The sequence below is a fragment of the Ischnura elegans genome, chromosome 8 (assembly GCF_921293095.1).
Source record: "Ischnura elegans chromosome 8, ioIscEleg1.1, whole genome shotgun sequence".
NCBI lineage: Eukaryota > Metazoa > Arthropoda > Insecta > Odonata > Coenagrionidae > Ischnura > Ischnura elegans.
Genome location: NC_060253.1, coordinates 64,032,998 through 64,053,723, shown reverse-complemented (window position 1 = coordinate 64,053,723; position 20,726 = coordinate 64,032,998). Strand labels below are relative to the sequence as shown.

General features: G+C 36.9%; 2 protein-coding genes across 2 annotated transcripts in view; both read left to right on the top strand.

Moving 5' to 3' along the window:
• The first annotated feature begins 569 nt into the window (after positions 1 to 569).
• On the top strand, positions 570 to 11,589 carry LOC124164146 (T-complex protein 1 subunit alpha). Its single transcript, XM_046541337.1, has 13 exons — positions 570 to 799; positions 994 to 1,079; positions 1,163 to 1,291; positions 1,620 to 1,717; positions 4,057 to 4,167; positions 4,592 to 4,772; positions 4,902 to 4,985; positions 7,474 to 7,614; positions 9,118 to 9,229; positions 9,552 to 9,642; positions 10,535 to 10,727; positions 10,816 to 10,979; positions 11,054 to 11,589. The coding sequence occupies exons 1-13, from the start codon at positions 724 to 726 to the stop codon at positions 11,262 to 11,264; spliced, it is 1,677 nt and encodes a 558-aa protein (XP_046397293.1). The 5' UTR covers positions 570 to 723; the 3' UTR covers positions 11,265 to 11,589.
• A 91-nt stretch (positions 11,590 to 11,680) lies between these two features.
• The window catches only part of LOC124164145 (NHS-like protein 1), a 35,929-nt gene continuing 26,883 nt past the window's right edge, over positions 11,681 to 20,726 (top strand). The window contains exons 1-3 of the mRNA XM_046541336.1: positions 11,681 to 12,334; positions 15,145 to 15,306; positions 18,470 to 18,708. Of these exons, the coding sequence (XP_046397292.1) occupies positions 12,168 to 12,334; positions 15,145 to 15,306; positions 18,470 to 18,708 (568 nt within the window). The 5' untranslated portion in view covers positions 11,681 to 12,167. The remainder of the gene's footprint in view (positions 12,335 to 15,144; positions 15,307 to 18,469; positions 18,709 to 20,726) is intronic.

Genomic DNA, 20,726 nt, shown 5'->3' with positions numbered 1-20,726 from the left:
AGTCATGTATAGGTGTGTATTTTCCTCTCAGGTGATGTGACATTACCCATCAGGCACATTGTCCATAAATTCTCAATGAGTAACATAAGAGTAGCCTTTTCATGAAATTTTATATTAAATTACCCTACCTGAGAAATGGTTCAATGCTTATCATTCGCTTAAACCTAGTACCCACTGCCTAAGGGCGTGCTTTGAGAGCTATATTGAAATGACTGTATAATCAACAGAAATTTTCTTAATGGGGAGTGATAATAATGTTCTCACCATAAAATTGGAACCTAATTGTGTCGGTGTTACCCAAAATATTTTTTATTTTGCCAATATGTGTATCTCTTATCAAGGAAAATGAATTTGATAGCTAACTTTCCCAAAGTTGGCAGCAGGATAGAGATTCAAAATAGCCTCCATTAACTTCAAATCGATGGACTCGATAGGTCATATCGGTGGAATCATATCGACCAATTTTCGTCATTCACTTGTAATTTTAATAACCAATGTTTATTGTCGTAACTCTCGTGTCCACGTTGCATATTGTACTAATTTAATAATTTATCGAAAATAGTCTCAATTTTTCTCGTTTTTACCGGTATTGACGGCCGTAGTGTTTGAATTTTATACGTAAACTCGCAGCTGTTTTGCGTCGATAGTTAATGCTGCGATATCCTCCCACACACATATCGATACCAGTCGTCTAGCACGTTCCAGAGAAGTGTTGATTGCACGATGTCTACCACGGTTATGAGCCCTTTGTCCCTTGCGGGATCCCGTGCCTCGGGGAATTCAGTTCGCACTCAAAATGGTAATTTTCATGTTCTTTTTGTCAATTGTAATATTAGTTCAACATCATTGTTTAGTTTTGGTTAATGCTAGCTTAAAACCGGCACACGCGGTCATCCGGCCATGTTTAAGCTATGTTGGACGTATCTCTGTAGTTAACTTTAACTATTCCTGAAGTGGCGTTGTTTAACCGTTAAATTTAATTTTATTCCCTAGTTATGGCAGCGTGTTCAATTGCTAATATTGTCAAGACCTCTTTGGGACCAGTAGGTTTGGACAAGATGCTGGTAGATGACATTGGGGTGAGTTCTTGTTACTTTGTTGTGATGTCATTTTAAAGGAATCGGAGGAGGCCTTATGTGAATGTCGGTATTTTATGACTTAGGATGTCACCGTCACGAATGATGGTGCAACGATCTTGAAGCTGCTGGAGGTAGAGCATCCGGCTGCCAGAGTCCTCGTAGAATTGGCTCAGTTGCAAGACGAAGAGGTCGGCGATGGTACCACCTCTGTCGTAAGTTACTTATCTAATATAAATTAGAGTTGTCTATGTGTTGTGTTTACCAAATGTGTCGTGTCGGACCCTTAAGGCATCGATAATTTTTTACTTTTATAACTTCAAGCCATCTTAAATCGCATTGCATTTCTTCTTCATGCTCACTTATTTCCGGGTGAAGAAATTTTTAATGTAAAATCTGTGGGTTTTTGAATCTGACGTTTATGAAGAGAAGAGTTAGTTATGCCTGAATGATGATCGAAACGGGTTGTGCTGTCGTAAATTCTTCTATGCCTGCTTCAGAAATTTCAAGTTTTCACTCCTAATTAATTCTGCAATTATTCAGGTTATTGTGGCTGCTGAATTACTTAAGAATGCGGACGAATTGGTGAAACAAAAGATACACCCAACCTCCATAATTAGTGGATATCGCCTCGCATGCAAGTAAGTGTAAGGGTTTTATTAATATCATGCATGTTGAAGACTGCTTTATTACTATTGTACTTGTTGTAAATAGTAGTGGGCATATGGGAAGCCTGGTCAAAGATTTACTTATTCCCGAACCCAAGAATGCATTCTGCAGACTTAATTCCTATGGTCATGATCAGTTCGAGACTCGTGAATTGAAATAACATGACAGTGGAGGCCATGCAGTGGCGTAGCCAGGGGGAGGTCTGGAGGGTCCGGACTCCCCCGAAATATAAAAACAATCATTTTCCTTCTCAAAAGAAAACAAAATATTGAAAAATCAAGAATTTACAAAATATTTCTTTAACAAATGAAGTTTTTTCGGTTATTAAAAGTGTTAAAATTAGTTTAAAACCCATTACTTACAATTAGTACCCTGAAAAAATTTCCCCCGTTTTTGGAACCCCCTGAACGAAATTCGTGGATATACCATAGATGTCATGTGATGCTTAACCAGAAATTCATTGGTTTAATTATCGCTCTCTGTCATGTCTGATGTAGTTTTATTATTATATCCTTCCATCGAAACCTATGCTGTATGTGGAATCATATTTATTCAGTTGATCAATACTCTTTGGAGTCCTAAAAGTCACAGAATTGATATTCGGAAAATATTTTGGTGGTTCACATTTGTACTTACTAGGATATTCATGTATTCAATAAACAGTAATGCAATCACAAGAATGGGAGTACTGTTGCTCTCCATTTCTACCTGTTGCCTCGAGTACCTCTCTCTTCCTTGGGGGTTTAGGGGCCCTAAGATATGAAGTGAAACACTTTACACTTTCCACATAAAAATTTATTACACTAGAGTCGACATGTTTCGCTGCACTGTAGCATTATCAAGACTAAACCAAGAAATTAACCATACCAATATATATACACAAATTGCGCACTCGCAAGCATTTGAGAAATGGGGGTGGAAGGTGGGGTGGAAAGGAGGGTTGGGAATTTTAAACTCCCTCAACCCTCCTTTCCACCCCCATTTCTCAAATGCTTGCGAGTGCGCAATTTGTGTATATATATTGGTATGGTTAATTTCTTGGTTTAGTCTTGATAATGCTGCATTGCAGCGAAACATGTCGACTCTAGTGTAATAAATTTTTATGTGGAAGGTGCAAAGTGTTTCACTTCATATCTCATAATGGATCTCCACAAAGTATCTGCCTCATCCATCCAATTCAATTTAGGGGCCCTAATTTTGACATGGATTGGTGTTGGTGGGGTTCACCCCAGCCTTAGTGATGATTTAGGCATGAATTGTCATCCATTCGTGGTAGCGTCTGGTCATTTCCCCTAATACCTTGTATGACCTGTAGTTATGTTAGGAGTTTCTAAAGGCTTCAGCTGTGGATAGAAATAGAAACTATGCTCTATCCACAAGGTTACCGCACTCACTACTTAGCATAAAAAATTGTTGAAGTGATGCCAATCTTCAGATGTAAATGCTTATTGAAATTCCTCCTCCAACTAACTACCATATACAGTGAGTCCTCGTTTAACGTCACTTACCGTTCCTGAAAAATGTGACGATAAATGAAATGACGTTAATCGAAACATAAATCCCATAAGAAACAATGTTAAAAGTGAATATTAGCTTCTATATGCAAAAAAATTTAGCGTATCATATCTGGGGCATTTTTTACGATTGGAATTCGCTATGGTGGCCGCCCGGGCGAGCGTCGCCTGGGCATCATCATCGCTGAAACATCGTCGCAATTAAAGGAACCAAAATTATTGTTAACACGGCGAAAAAAGTGACGACAAAAACTCAGAGTTCTACACGGAAAAATTCCTTGAAATCACTTTTTATGTTCCTGAAAACCATTATGTCAAGTAAAACCTTGCGCACCTACCTAAGAATTCATTTTGCAGAAAATTTGCTGAAACTGTAATTGCAATTAACAATAAACACACCGTTTTACACTTAGTTTTGACTGACTGTATGACCGCCCGCAAAATGAACCTGCAACGCCCGCCGCTTCGCGTTTTTCCTCGCGCGGAATTTAAAGACTTGACGTTATCGCGAAGCGAAGGTGCGATAAACGAATGACGATCTCAAAATTTTTGTGATGCTATCACGAAATGACGTAGAACGAGGACTCACTGTATGTAATTCCCTGTAAGTGACTTCTTATCTAGGGGAAGTATTTCAGTTTGTTATTTATGGGCTGGTTTTAGTGTATTGGTATTTTTGGGGAGTTATATTTTAAAAAATCGGCTGCAAGAACTTGGTCTTGGGGAAGGATTTGTTATTAACTCATTTTGCTCTTATTTATGATATCTTTTCTAACTTTTTTCTTTTAATTTCTCAGAGAAGCTTGCAAGTACATCCAGGAGCATTTGACCGTCAATGTGGACACCTTGGGAAGAGAATGCATTGTTAATGTTGCAAAGACTTCTATGTCCAGTAAACTGATTGGACCGTATCCTTTTATTTTGAGCATTCTTTTATATATAACCAAATTTTCAAAATTATGGTAGGTAAATGGGAAATTAAGCCCTTGTAATTTACTGTTTGGAAAGTCATTGTTGGAGTGCAGAAAATGAAGTCAAGTTAAATGTACTTACATCTGTGGGAAAATGGTTTCATGAGTTTTATTTTCTGCTTTTAGGTGCATCAAAGTCAATTTTTTTAGTTGTCAAAATATTCCTGTTCTTAAATTTAACTTTTTGATAAGAAAAGCTGATGCAGAATACAATGTTAGCACTCCCTAATCTGGAAGTGAAATGAGTATGGTGTACCTTTGTAAAATAAAATTCTGAAAAAAGGAGATGTTGTTTCCCTCTGGGTCTTAAAACAGACATTTGTCTTTCACCTTCACGGTATTAACCTTGACTAAACATCAGTGATTCTGACTTCTTTGCTTCATTAGTAGTTGATGCTGCCATGGCTGTTAAAATAAATGATGGGCGTGGTGGATCATTATATCCAATTAAATCTGTGAATGTGCTGAAGGCTCATGGTCGCTCTGCCAGGGAAAGTACTTTGGTTCCTGGTTATGCACTGAACTGCACTGTTGCATCTCAGGTAGGAATTGAATGAAAGAACTCTGGGCTGAAATTAGTTAATTAATATTTGCTGTGTTACATTTAGTAAGTGTGATTTGCATAAATTTTTTCGCATATAGGTCCTAAAATTTTCTTATTTTGCTTACAGGCTATGCCCAAGAGAATAGCAAATGCCAAAATTGCCTGTTTGGACTTCTCTCTTCAAAAGGTCAAGATGAAGTTGGGTGTTCAGGTATGGAAATGAGGTTGGAGTAATATGGTTGGTTTGATTTTCAGGATTTCACATTTCAAGGTTAAGTTTTTTACTCTCCTATTGCTCACTAAGTACAGTGGAACCCTGATCTATTGTTCCCGCTTTCATAATTCGCCGTTCCTTGTCAAAAATTAAGTTCCATACAGACAACGTAATTTTTTCCCTCATCTATTGTTCCCCGAAGTATTGTTTTCCCGCAGTGATAGTTTGAAGATCAGGGTCCTGGCATAATTTTCCCACATCCATTGTTTGACGAAAATGAGACGAAATATATGCAATGTGTCATTTATGGCTAATATCGACAGGCACATAGTTTGAATCCTCCCCAGGAGATGAAACTACCATAGGGAGAATCTTAATGCCATGGGATAGTAACATTAGTGCATTTCCCAAGATCCACTATCCCCCTCCATTCAGCACTCGCCTCCACCTCTCTAAGCTTTCCTTTTCTCCAAAATCAAACAAAAGGTTCCAGCTCAATCATGGTTTGTATTACAAAGACCTTAACTTTGTAAGAAAATATCAAGTTACTAGAGAACGAGGAAACCTTATTCATGCCGCCTCCTTTCTCGCCCACTGACCTTTTTCAGCATACCCGCTTCAAAGTTCCCCATTTCTGGAGGTCAACTGCTGCATGAGTCAGCTATTTGCCCTAAAGGTGTCTAACAATGACTTTCGGCAGTTGGTATTTTACTTTTATTTGATTGAAATATTAGTAATGTGCATATAATAAAAAAAAAGAATGAGACCAAACACGGCTTATTTCTAACGTTATTTAAGCAGTTTAAGCAAGGAATTAGTTGGAATAATACGATGGTGATTTATGGCAAATCTCAATATCCTCGCAGACTTAGATTTCTGGTGAAACTCGCTATCTTTGCATCTGAGCTTCTCGGCCTTTGATGCGCCTTTTTTTTCTTCTGAAAACTGGACATCAGGTTACAGTTATACTATGTCTCACTTGTCAGTTACTGACGAAGGGATATCTTCGCTGGATATTTTATTTCTCCCTATTAGCAATCTGAATTCAACAGCTCATCTGGTGCTACGCTACTTAAAAATGAGTGGGTAAGTTGCCTTCTTCTTAAGGACAAAAAAATTTCATGGCGCAGTCATATGGTCATGCTTCACCCTTTGCCTCGGCACTGTGTACACCATACATGATAGCATCAGTTCCAAACTTCACCTTGTACGAGTGGTTTCGTACTTTCCAGGGTGGATTGACTTCAAGCCAGTGACTGTTTTCTGTGTGGGTTTAATAAAGTCTGGTTTAATTTTTATTAGTTTTATTTTTATTCATCTTCTCGACCATGGCCCTTCCGAAGAAACAAGTTAGAACTTTAAAATATGGACTGAAAATAATTGAAGATGATGAAAAGAATCCAAACTAGAAGCACGTGAATATTGCAGAACGCCTCGGGTTGTCTTCTAGCACATGACTGTGGGGGTGGGGTTAGAGTGGTTAAAACAAGAAGTGGGTTGAAATCGAGGATCGGGTGGGTTTGCCGCTGACGATTGACGCAAATTTGTTTATGCATTACACATTACCTCAATTACTTTATAAATATATAAGGATAGGAAAGGAACATTTCAAATAAATAATAAGAAAGGAACATTTCAAATAATACACTATTACTGGCCTTTGTGATCCATCTCATAGCCAATTACTGCGCTGGCGAAAGTGGCTGTTTTGGGCGTAGCATACACATTGCTCTCGTAAATATATGTACTTGAAATGGCGTTTGATGGATAAGAATTTTTACATCAGACAGAAATCCATAATAGCAGTGTAAATGCCGAGTGGAGTGCAAACATTTTTTTAGCGAGGTGGCATGTTCCTTTAGGATATTTGAAGGAGGTATTAGTCGAATTAACAATATGGCCTAAGTGTTTCGATAAAGTACTACATAGTATTCTTGTAATTAGCTAAAATCTTGTTTGAATTCTTAAACGAATATCATAAATACTAGCAAAAAATCCTAGCGTTTCCTGGGACATAGGCAACCTAGCCAAACATTCCTGCATTGATCATTTTCCGGCATTCATCGTTTTTTTTTCATCCAATCCCCTGAAAAACTAAGATCGAGGTTCTGCTGTACCTAAATGAGACTTTAATTTTCCATAAATTATATTGATCGTCCCTCTTTGAATTCTCAATGTATTATTTTATAAAGAATTTCTCATTCACTATTTAGTGTCGCAGAATTGGTGGTTAAAAGGCACAATTCTATGCTTATTGGTGAAGTTTATTGCTTAAAATTACTCTGTATTGATGGTTTGAATTACCCTATATTATGCTATGGTAATATTTTGTTCTTTCAATATATTCTGAATTTTTACAGCCATATTAATTGACCATGCGTCCTTTTTATTGAAAGCCTAATGGTTATTGCTGTGTAAATATGCTTTAAAAATTGGCTAATGTTAGCAGTACTGTGTGCACACTAAAACAGAAGTACACTTTTAGGTGTTAGTGACAGAACCTGAAAAGTTGGAAGCCATCCGTCAAAGAGAAAGTGATATAACCAAGGAGAGAATACAGAAAATTCTGGCTGCTGGGACCAATGTAATCCTCTGTACTGGTGGAATAGATGATCTTTGCTTAAAGGTAAATATGCTTTCATTATTCTTTATAATTCTTTAGCTGAAGTACGGTAAAAGTCTCTTATAATGAATAAGGCCTGTGGCAAGAGTAGCACAATCAGTAGCATACCATGAATGTGCTCTATTTGTTATCCATCCTGTAGTGTAAAAATCTTATTTCTATTAATCAGATTTTTATATCAGTCATTGTTTTCATTGGCAATGGCATCCACATATGTATTTTGCAGTGTGTGGGGATGCTTTGGGACACACACACCTGCTGTTGGTATATGATGCATGCTTTCTCGTAATGACTGAAAGTTTAACTCCAGGAAATCAAAAATGAAAAATAAAGATTAAATATTCATTTTACCTTCTTGTACTTAGTAGTACTCTGCCTTCATGATCTTATATTTACTGTGAAAGTGTTGTGGCTCTCCTCTTGCAAGCGGGCTCAGTGCTAGTGGTGTATTGGGAATTAATTTTTGGCATTGGTGAAGGCAAGGTTTATTTCTGAGTCCCTCTTGAGATTTCGGGCATCAAAGGATACCATTTTCCGAAAGTACAGAGACCCTGTATGAAAAGTGTTAGTGCTTTCTTCCCTATATACCAAGGTTTGAGAGAAAAATACTAGTAAAGAATCAGTGCAGCATCACTTGAGTTCAGCAGTCAAGCTTTTCATCAATCCGCTGTGGTGGGAGTGCGTAAGATCGAGCCACGCACAAACTGTCACATTTTCCTCAGGCGATTCGGGTTCGAGTCCCAATAATGCTAATTTTTTCCAGTCTTATAAATATCACAGAATCACTGATAAATGCTCAGACCCGTACAATTAAATTGGTTAGAATAAAAATGTTCTATTATTAGTTTTCAGCGTATTTTATGGATTTTATTTAACAACTGGGATTTTATTTTCCCATTACTGGCTTACATGCCTCCTGAACCATTAGATTTAGATTTTGTATACCCGTGAATGCTTCTGTGGTATATGAAGGCCTTCAATTGTTTGCTTTTAACTCATTCAAACCAGGGGACTTGTGGCAAAAGTGACGTGCGACAGGATGTGCTATCCTACCCTTTTTGTACTCAAAACTTCGTAATATTGGTTGCTATATTGTCAAATTTCTGTAACATTCATTTGCTTTGTTCCCATTCAATCAGTAAGTGGAAATTCATGGTGCATGTTTGTGGAAAACTCATTCAAATATGTAGTGCCGGACATCCCAGCTCAAGACCATTGAGAGCTTTTGTCACTGCATCAGTGCGAATAATTTTATAACATTTATAATTTTGTAATAATGTTCATAGAAACGAGAGTCCACCATTTTTCAGAACAAAATTAAATGCACACATGAAATTTATAGTGTTGTTTATTGAATTGGTGTTTATTAAAACATCAATTAATTTCATTAATGTTCAAATTAGCTTTAGCAGACATTCAATATTGAAATGTCGTGTCAACTGAGCCAGTTTTGGGTAACAGGAATTGTTTAAAATGTATTGATTTACTATTTGTTATCGTTTTCAGTATTTTGTTGAGGCTGGTGCAATGGCTGTTCGAAGGTGTAAGAAAGTAGACTTGAAAAGAATTGCAAAAGCCACTGGTGCAACGTACCTCACATCTCTATCCAATATGGAAGGTAAATTACTGGTTGTATTTCTTTTGCTTTAAGTCAGTTTTAATTAAAAAAATTAATTCAAAAATTTTGTATGGTTGTCAAATCTTCAACAAACTGAGATATTCACACTCATGAAATTGTGGAAGTATGTTTATTTACTGTCTAGGATTTACAATTTAATGTCTAAGTTCTTTAGCATGTGTGAAACAAATTTCTTGAGGCAAGCATTTTTTGAGTTCAATATCCCTCTATTTTGCCTTTGAGTAAGTATGGAAACTCAAATTTTCTCTATGATAAATATTTATTTCTGTTGCTACAATTAATGTTTTTTTGTGAATTTTAGGTGAAGAAAGTTTTGAGGCTAGTTATCTTGGGGAGGCTGCAGAAGTGGTCCAGGAGTATGTTTGTGATGATGAACTTATTCTTATTAAGGGGTAAGTGTTAAAATAAACAGATCTTGGTTTAAGTGGGGTAAGCTTTTGCTATCTGAAATTTGAATTCGACCTCTCATGAAGACTGTTTTCATGGAAAGCAATCAAATGAGAAAAGAAGTTTGTGTTGTTGTAGATTTTTCAGGATTCATTGATTGGGCAAGTACTAAGATGAATAATGGGTGGCTCATGTTTTTTCTGCAGTTTCATGACATCGATAAAATCTCTATTTATAATGCTGTAGGGTTACATTTAATGTATATGCGAACCAACCAAATAAGTTGCTAAAATTCCTTGGCAAAAAATCTTTTATCTTGACTGGAATTAGAACAGAGTTCCCCTGTTTTTAGTACCAGGTGTTCTACCTCTTAAGATAAGATGGCATCTTCTTCCTTAGTGCATCAATTAGTTCTTTTATTGCCCCAGTCCCTTCCATACCCTCCCTTTCTTCTTCTCTATACTGTTTACTTATGTACTGTTCTTTTACCATTTTCCCCCGTTGGACAAGATTTTGGATAAGATAGGCGAAATAAATCATTGTAACTAGGCTGAAACCACTTGGAAAATGATTATAAATGGATTATCCATCTTTTTCAAATTTCTGTTTGGGCTTCTCCCTCCATTACCCAAATAATAAAATCAGTGGTGTACTGTTTTTGAAAAATTATGGGTCATTATAATGAACAATATATGTGGGTATTTATTGACAGTAGGGTGGAAAGACTAGTTTATTGGGTATGAGTAGCTAGAGATCTATATGAAATCATTCGTAGCTCAAAAGTTGTTTTTGTCTTTAATTTATTCATGTTTTGTTTTCAAATTAGTTAATCAGTTTGTGAACATAATTTCATGTATTTTATTAGTGAATTATAACTCCCTTTTTCTCTTTGTTCAGTCCTAAGGTCCGTACAGCAGCATCTATCATACTTCGTGGTCCTACAGATTCTTATGTGGATGAGATGGAAAGATCAATCCATGATTCTCTGTGTGTAGTTCGTCGTGTTTTGGAATCAAAGTCCGTTGTTGCCGGAGGAGGATGTGTTGAAGCTGCTCTGTCTATTTACCTGGAAAATTTTGCCATTTCAATAGTGAGTTCTAACTTAAGTGTCTTGCAATGACACGATGAATTACCAACAGCTATGAAACTGTGAAGTAAACCTACCTCTTCTCTTGTAGAGCTCTCGTGAACAGCTTGCGATTGCAGAATTTGCACATTCGCTTTTAGTGATCCCCAAAACTCTGGCTGTAAATGCGGCTCAAGATGCTACCGAACTGGTATCTTGTCTTCGTGCTTACCACAATTCTAGCCAAACGAAAGTGGAGCATGCTGACTTCAAATGGTAAGCTATTGGATTTGGGGTAACTTGATTGTTGCTTTAGGTCTTGTTTATTTACATCTCTCTTATGGTTTTAGGTTGGGGCTGGATCTATACGAGGGCACAGTAAGGGACAACCTTAAAGCAGGTGTGTTGGAGCCAGCTATATCCAAGATAAAATCTCTTAAATTTGCCACAGAAGCTGCTATTACAATCCTACGTATAGATGACATGATCAAACTTGATCCAGAGCCAAAAGAAGGGAAGAGTTATGGTGATGCATGCCATGCCGGGGAGTTGGATGATTGAAATCATTGTACTGTTATGCATTAATTTATATTGATTCCACACCTTGTGGTGAGTGGTAGCTGTTCAGAGAAATAATGATCAGCGTTGTACTACCACTTGAAAATGCTTGAAAATTTCATTTCATGGCCGCAAACTTGAATGATCTGTAACCTTTGGCATGTTTGTCATATCATTTAATATTACTGCTTTTAAAGACATGATTAGTGTGATGCATTTACCTGTTGATCAGATCTCTCTTTTGTTTATATCCATACTGCAATATTTCCACTTAACACATGATTTGTAATTTTAAAATAAAGCCTCTCGAGTAATTTTCTAACCAAAATGACTCATTCATTTACCATGTCGCCCTCCCACCTTGACACTTCCCTCCTCAAAGCTAGTAGTAATGTTCGCCACCAGAGGGCTTGGCTTAGCATCATTTCAAAATGGACGTCAACACAGATGAGATTGCCTTATCGGTGTCAACAGTGGACTTACGGACTTGCATCGACAGTTGTCACGAAGTGTCAAAAGCTTGTTTCATTTTACAGAACTGCGGCCATTAAAGGTCGCCAGTTGTTCAGTCTGTAAGAAGTAATTGTGCAGAATAGCTTTCCAATTTCAAATACGTCAGCAGACGTATTGGTTGGAGTGGGTGTTGCCAGTGGAGAAGACAGTAAATATGAGTAATTTCCGGTTCAGGAGATTAATTTATTTTCAGCTGGAAGATTTTTTAAATCAGTGATCGTTCTCTTATTTCGAAGGATTGAAACATTTTCAATAGGCATAATCTGCTGATCATTGTAACTGGTGGTTTTGTGGTTAGCGAAGACAATGAAGAATACGAAAACAGCTCTGAAGGTTTTTACCTCAACGATGTCAGTTTTACAAGTTATACAGTCTGTAAAGTGATGCAAACAAATGGCAGTTGCCGAGGAGGATATCGGTCATGATTGGGCGGGGTTATGGAGCCACTCTGCGTATGGCAGTCATTCTGGTTGGATCCTTGCTCTGTTTGTGGCTTCAACTTTGATATGCGGGCTTTCTGCCGCCGCTTGCGTATGTGGCTGCCGGAAAACAAGAAACAAGTAAGTATTCAAGCGCTGTCAAAAGAGCAGTAGCTTTACTGGTATTATTGTATGTTGTATCACATTTTCATCCATATCCAAGTATCAGAACAAGTGTTAATGTGTCACTGGTGGAGGAGCAATCGCATGGTATTAAAGAATTGTGTTCTCTATTTATCGAATAATGCATTATTTCCATGGAATGACCGCTGACATGTGGGAGAAATTCCTTTTCTAACAGAATATCTGGATGAAAGATTTGATAGGTTATGGTTGACTACCTTGCTTTCTGTTGTTGTTTGTGTTGACTAAGAACAGCAATATTTTTGTTTATTAATGCGTTAAAATATTTCTCAATGGCATGTGAATGGTCTGTACCCACTAATTTCCGTCCAAAATAATTCCTAGTTAAGAATTGTGAAGGCTGCCTCTTATGTTGTACTTTTCCCTTGGATTCAGCCTTTAAAAAGCCCGTAGGATTCTAGTTGTAAATGTTATGTTTAAGATAATTAATTGTAACCTTGTGATTGTGGATACTTATTTAAGTTTTGATGTCACCCGGATCAAAATCGTAAAATGAAGAAAATAGGATTGTGTGGTTACCAACAGAATCCCCAGTTCATCATGGAGTGGGCTACAACTTTCCAATGTCAGTGCATTGTTAATTTTGTAGGTGACTCGGTTTGCCAATCCAATGCATATTTTTAATGCACTAATCATTTACAAGCTAGAATATGATAGGTGAGATGGTAGAGAATAAAGGTTTATATAATGAACCATTCATAGCTAGGTTGATCATTGAGGAGGCAAGGAGGACATTGAAGGGAAAAATTCTCATTATGAATGCAATGGAGAATGGATACTTTACAAGGCGAATGATAAAAAATTTGAAACCAAGCACAACCCATCATGCTTCGCCATCTATTATGTACTAGATTTCTTCAAGTTTGGCACCATCTAGATGGATAGCTATCAGAAAACGTACAACAGTTTGTCACTAAGAAGATCTAAATTTTCAACTTATCATTTCTCTCTTTGTGGTACAGCAGCCCTTGATGGGTGTTGTGCCTTCAACCTTCAAAATGTTTCTACAGTCTTCGTTTCTTCTGCTCTTCCCCTGTATCTTGTTGTTCTTTTGGTGCAAGTTTGGAGTAACATCATCAATCTGAGTCTTGGTCTGTCTCTCTTTCTTGAGTGGTAGAATTTTTCCTTTGTCATTCTTTTGGACATTCTTTCTCCATTTCACTCTCTCTCTATGTCACTCAATTTCCTTTGCTTTCAAGTTCCTACAATATCTTGAAATGATTCATATAACTTTGTAGTATATCTTATTCTCGATTCATCCTTTTTGTTAATGAGTATGTTACTCTTTCTTGGTATTTTTCATTTGAATGTGCTGAAGGCACATTCATCTGACCTCTTTTTGGTCCATTTCTTGACCATAGGTGAATACTGACCAGTGTGACCATTGCCGAAAACCTGAGTCTTAAATATTTTTTATTTTTGGATGCCTTATAAAAATTTGGCCCCTAATTTTTTGTTTCCTTGCAGAATATGCATGATTTCCTGGTTGAATTTGGTCCTAATTTCTCTTGTTATCTCATATCACTATTGACTCCAAATACAATTTTATGTGTGCTTTTAAATGTAGAGGAAAAAGGCCTAGTGAAAGCTGACAAGTTGTAGTGAAACTAGGTGGTAATATCGGCTAATATTTTAGTAATCTGATATTTGATTGTTATTGAATCGAATAAAGGACTGGCTACACCATACATTAACAGATATATGTGAGTTTGTGTGCGAGTGTATGAACAATTTTGGTGCATCAAAATGGAACATGTATGAATGCATGAACCAGAATAATGTCATAATTTTGTTCATGCAATGGCATGTTGGGTTGCTACCAGGTGCATTTTCACATTCATTCTCACGTTCAAGAAATTACTCTAAAACTTGTGTTTGCAAATGCACTGTGTTATCAGGCCTAAATGAGTGAAGGATAGTATTTTTGTGCTGTGAATGGAGAAGAGTTATAAATATAAACTATCTATTGAAGATGATGGTATGAAAGTTTAAACGTGATTCACTAAATTTTATTAATAATTTAATAAAGCTTTGTTTTTTACTAAGTTCGATCTGGAGCATAAAATCCATTCTCCATTGCAATGTCACACCAATAGAATTTTATCGGAATCTGGATGTGTTATAGTGTAAAATTCAAGTGATAAAATTTTTGATTACAAGTTATGTACTCATGATGTCTAAGGCAATAAAACAGATATTTTGTTTTTGGTTCTTTAATGGTTTAAGTACATGTCGGTAAGGCAATAAGGGAGTGTGGTAGTGTAGTGTGTAAAGTGCTTGGCTCCTGATAGAAGTGTCCTGGGTTTGGTAGTATATATCCTTTGCGTCCTTAAATTTCGGAAGTGTTCAGGGTATTTTATTTTGGATTGGGCTTTTGTGGCATTGTGCATGGTAACATTATTTGTTTAGCATTTGGAAAGGAGATGTCTTATCTCATTCAGTGTAATTTTTGGTGTGAAAGCTTTCATTTGGATTGATTTCCTGTTTCTTCTATGAGTTCCCATTTCATACCAGAAGACGGTATTTCTTCCTGGGGCAAGTATGCAGTACCACTCATCAGTATTGCCAGCTTTGAGTGTGTTGAACTTCATAAAAGTTACATGTTTGAGCCTTGGCTTTTTGGTGAATGAAGCAGTAATACATAAATGTTTTTATTGAAGCCATAGGTAGAAAGCTGATTCTCTTGTGTCTTATTAACTTGAAGGTAAAATATAATTTTTTTATTGATTTCTATATATCTTTTGTAGGCATAATGGTGGAGAAGAACTTCATGGACCAAAAGGAATGATTATAAAGACAAACCCAGATGAATCACAAGGTTGTGTTAACCATTCTGATGGGATACCACCTATAAACGACTCAACGGTGGTGAATATATATCCTGATGACAATACAGCTCATGAAACAAGGTAGAGTCCTCAACCCAATCTATGAAAATTATTTATACTTTTTGCATTCTTGTAGTGTCATAAGCTATCATTTGTTTCCATCTTAGCTATACATATTACCTACTTAAGAGGATCACAAAATGTTTTGACCATCTACTTCCCTACAAAGACAAAATCAGCAATCCCCTGATTTACTCTTTATTATGTTTAATATCTCAGGTACCTATACGTCTTAAAAAAAACATCTTAAACAATTGTTTTCTATGGTTTTTATTCTGTATAGGAGCTATTGTAATTTTTCAAGCTCTGGGGTGTGATTCTCTTTCCTGTCTCATACTGTTTATATTGTGGGATCATTGATGGTGGGAGAATAACAGGCCAGAAAATACAAGCACAGATAAAGTAGAAACACGGAAAATCTGAGCTGAGCAGGGTAAAGGGAGTGTGGTAGTGTAGTGTGTAAAGTGCTTGGCTCCTGATAGAAGTGTCCTGGGTTCAAATCCCAGGTGAAGCCTTCAGACACCCCCAAACAAAATCCTCAAGATGGCTCCTGGTGGTTCAGGGAAGGGAACTGGCCCCCCAACCCTGAAAGTGTGGTATTTACATGCCTATTGAGAAGTTTGGGGTGAGCTCTACCATCTCCTACTCAAACCAACCTTCGGGTTGAATGAGTGAGAGAATGGGTAAATTACAACATCTCTTGTTAATGAAGTCTCAGAATTAAAAAAATAGGATTGCTCTATTTTACTATCTAGTGTGGCATAGGAAAGAAAAAATCCCAGCCCATATGTGACATTAGTAGTGCGAATCATGTGCAGAAAACAACCAAACACTCTTTTTTACTGCATAATTTCATTCCAAAATAGCTACAGAATGAATAAAATCTGATCTAACTTGTTTATAGATGCATCCCAATCTAATAGGTAAGACTAATTATTAGCAAAGACCCTCTTCCACAAACAAATGTCCAACAGAATACTACCCAGTCAGCTCAAAGGATACGGAAGTTTGAGTGATGGAGGAATGAAGACGAAAGGTTATCGGTAATACATGTACATTTTGTGACGGAACATGACGTCACATACGTGATATTAAGGGAAACAATCAACCCTCCCGAGCAAAGGAATGATCTAGTCAAACACCACATTAATCACTCTTAACATTGCATGATATATTTTACCTTTTCTGCACATTACATTATTCACAACAAAAAAAATATACCCTGATGAGAATGAAAAGAATGAATTGATTACACTTAACAAAAAAAATCGATGATTTGAAAGTGATGTTTTTTCCCCCCCTCCAAAACAGTACAAGTTTGAAGGAAATATACCATGCAATCCTTGGGCCACTGTGAATTAGTGCCTTCTGATAAAGTTTCTGAAGTTCGCTAGCAAGTTCATTGACCTTTACTTTCTTAGCATTTCTTCAAATAAGTTGCGAGGACAAGTTGCAATGAGGACTGGGAGCTGTAGCAAAACGGTTAGGACCAGATGATGTGAACTCCTCCCGCACTGGGCATGTGGGACACGGCCGTAACTCGTCTGGTCTCCTTTCAGCGTATGCCACCAGCAGCACTCCGGTTCCACTTATGATGGCAATCATGCATATCAGCACTTCCCCTAATCTTGCTCCCTTGGTCGTTGTGTCAATCATGCCTCGCGAAGTACACCTTTTTTGGGTTTATATACCCCTCGGGATGGGAAATATCACTTGTGGAAAGGGGTTTGCCGGGAGAGAGGATGATTTCACTCAGGCCGGGGATAAGTGGGTCCCTAGGTAGCCCTTGTTGACTGGGGCCATCACACCGGCCTCCACACCCCTGACTCACACGCAAGCATACACACAACATTGCATGACACCATACTCCACTACATGACCATTTCCTGCTCGAGATATCACAAACTATATACCATGATCAAACTTATTAATAAGTTATTAAGTATATTAAGTAATTTTTAATTTTTTCATTGTAACACTTATAAAAATTAATGAGAATTGAAAAAAATCTCTGTTAGTCCTCTACTTACAAACATTCTACTTACGAACATTCAGTGATATGAATGTCGAAAAATTCAAGCGTGACCGAAATTTCAAATTTGGTGCCTTTGACATTGGCCGGTACAATGCAGTATTATGTAGAGGAACTCTCAATTTGGGCATATTCTAACAAAGTATCAGGTAAAGTTAAACCATTGTGAAGTCGGTAACTGTTCAGAGTTTTGCCCGACCTTCCTTCCCTCAATCAGCGAAATGTTTTTGGCTCCAGTTGCATTGCACTCCCAGGTACATCAGTTTGTCACCATTGTGAGTTGATGCAAAATCCTAATGCAGTGTTGCATGCTGCAGGATAACTACACTTCACGGTGCCTTGCTTCGGTTTTTCAACTTACGAACTAGGTCTTGGAATGCATCTTGTTCGTATATCGAGGACTTACAGTTTTAAGTTAGGATCACATTTTCCATCATGTTCGATGCTTGTTTACCTTTTTTTGATCAAGCCGACATTTTTAAAACAAAAATTCCAAATTCCAATAACATAAACTGTGATAAGGAAATATTTTTTTTCTGGAGCATGCATTTGTGCCAGCAGAAATAATGCATTGTTGAGTAAGGGGTCAAGTAATGAGAAAAACCCAATAAAATTTATAAAATTAATGATTAAAGGCACGATTAATAATGATTCAGAACATTTGCTAAAGTTCTTCGTCCGTAAATTGCGGAGGTACATCAATCATGAAAGCAATCTTGATTAGGGCATTTGTAAATAGAAGGAAAATGGCGTAACATTTTTACATTTCGATTAGAACATCAGTATTATGCCTTAGCATTTTTTTCAACATACAGCTGTTGTAAATTACATGTTATTTTCATGACTACTAACGTAAACCTAGTGGTAATTATCAAGTCCTCTTATCGGAGGTAATCCACTTTGTTCATGTTACCTTAAATATTTACTGATTTTGAATTTTAACTCTAAAATTTAATAGTACTAGTTGCAGCTAATCTTAAAAGTGTATTGATCTGCAGTTGTTTAGATGCTTCTATTATCTGGATTCTCGATCATCTACTGGATAATATATTTTAAAATATTTTTGTGTAAATATTTCCTTGTGTTAAAAAATGTGAATATTCACTGGTATAGCTCTAACATCTTAGTAATTTTATCCGTAAAAATGTTTAGGCCTCTGACAACGGCCAAAAGGAGCCTGCCAGACATTCCAGTTGATCAGCTGAAGGATGGAATCTTGGGAGATGGATGTAAAGTTGGGTCGAGGAGTGTCCCTCGAGAAATGGACTCTCTGGACAGCAATCACATAAAGTGCAGTGATGCTGAGATTGGAGAAAGTGGTGGAGGAACTCACAGTGGAGGTGATACAAGCTCTGACCTGTATGCTACAGTTGAGGATACCACTAGAGATGGTAAATAACAATGGTTCATTTCATTATTATTTTGAAGTACAGATTTATCAGTTTGGTTTGAGTTGAATTTAATGTTGGTTCTAATATTTTTATAGCATTTTGCCATTGTATATTGTATGACATCCTTAGCATCAACCTATTCAATGTCTCCTCTCTCCCTTAACTGTCTTCTATCTATCGGCAAATCTCTTTTACTCCTTCCTGTTTTACATTTTATTACCATATCTAACCTTTTACCACTTACTCGACCTCCTTATTCTCTACTGCTATCAAATATTCACTCATTCCTAGAGGTCCGTGAAAGTGGTTTTATTTTTTGCTAAGATTCGTTTTAAAACAATGTGATTTCGGTGTTACAGAAAATCTTGGTGGTGTTATTATTATGCTATAAATTTCCCATGTTTATAGGTGTTTTATTATTTTAAGGTACACGTTTCATGAATACTCATACAGGCATCCCCCGAATTACGTATGTCTCGACTTACGTAAATCCGTACTTACGTAAGCCATAACCGTATTTCAAATGATTACGTTAATTTTCGAATGCGAGCGCGAAGAAGTAGATATTCGCTCGTACAACCTATGGTAGAAAAAATATTGAATAGTTATCAAGTTTTTTACGTGCTAAAAATAATGAAGTGACCCATTTTTGTCATTCCTCGAAGGAATTTTTATTAATTTCTGTGGAAAAATCGCTTATAAATCCCGAGTCAGCAACCAACCTGAAAATTTGCAGTTCTAGCGATGGATGTGATTGCGCTCATTCCTGTACGATACAACTTGTTATACAGCATGCACACCCGAACTCCGACTTTCAACTATTTAAAAATTGTATCCTTAAGTTTGGACATTTCCGTCTGTGGAATTAAAAGAAAATGAAGTTCAAGCAGAAATCTTTATTGCGGAAAAGAATTGTTTAGTACCCACGTAACGGCATTGAAATTTTAAGAGTTGGTAATGAACGCCGCGAAAAAGTTAAGAAAAAGTTGACACACGATATTAATTGCGTGATTGTTTACATGTTTCTGGCGGAAAATTTTATTAAGCTGCATATTCTCATTCTCACATATTGTCAAATGATGATATTTTTCTGTTATTTGAGATATGAGAGAATGAAAGTATGTTTCTGTGCGTGAAAGATTGAGTGTATGTGCGTGTGAATGTATCTAAGAATATAGTAATTTACTTGTATTTTTTTGTGTGTTATTTGCTGGTAATCCTGGACACTCCTCCTACGTGTATTAACTGTGACAGTGAAACCACCAGATTCATCGATCAATGTAATATATAAAAGGCAGAAGATATAATGATTATAGGTAGGTAGACGATGCATTCTTTGAGCCCGTAGATCGCAGTATAACATAATGAATCAATTAAAGTATTCAGTTTAGTAATGTAGCGTTGAGATACCGTACTTTCCCGAATCCACGCGATCGGTCAACTCTGGGAATAATATTACGCATTTTGATTAGCAATGCTCGAGATGCAACTCTCAGACTATATTAATGTTTATCGATTTTGTATCTAATAACGTAAGAATACGCGGTAGAGTTAATGAATATCGCAGTGAATTGAATGAAACTTCACCGAGAATTTACCACGCATAGCTCCGCTGAGAATTTCACAGCACCGATCGCAATCTCTGAAGCACTAATGCAAAGGTTCGACTTACGTAAATTTCGGCTTACGCAGAGTCTGCCGGAACGCATCTCTTACGTAACTCGGGGGATGCCTGTACTTTTTTTAAGCATTATACATAACATCGAACACAATTTTGATTGTACAAAATGTCTGATAAAACTAAATGAAAGAAATGATTCAACTTATATTGGTTCAAGGTATATGAATGGTTCAAGTATGTAGTCTTGGTGAATACGATCGGCAAACGGCAAATTCCCACTACCTCATATGTACTTAGAGAGCCATTCCAGAATTTTTGGATTATCAAGTTTCTCTACACTATATAAAGCATTTAAAAATGCTTCAGTGGTAGCAACAACAAGCTGCTCCTTCGCTTT

Coding starts and splice junctions, on each gene's coding strand:
- LOC124164146 (XM_046541337.1), top strand. CDS start 724: ATGTCTACCACGGTTATGAGCCCTTTGTCCCTTGCGGGATCCCGTGCC. Junction 1,080..1,162: donor TGCTGGTAGATGACATTGGG/GTGAGTTCTTGT, acceptor TTTATGACTTAG/GATGTCACCGTCACGAATGA. Junction 10,728..10,815: donor AAAATTTTGCCATTTCAATA/GTGAGTTCTAAC, acceptor CTTCTCTTGTAG/AGCTCTCGTGAACAGCTTGC.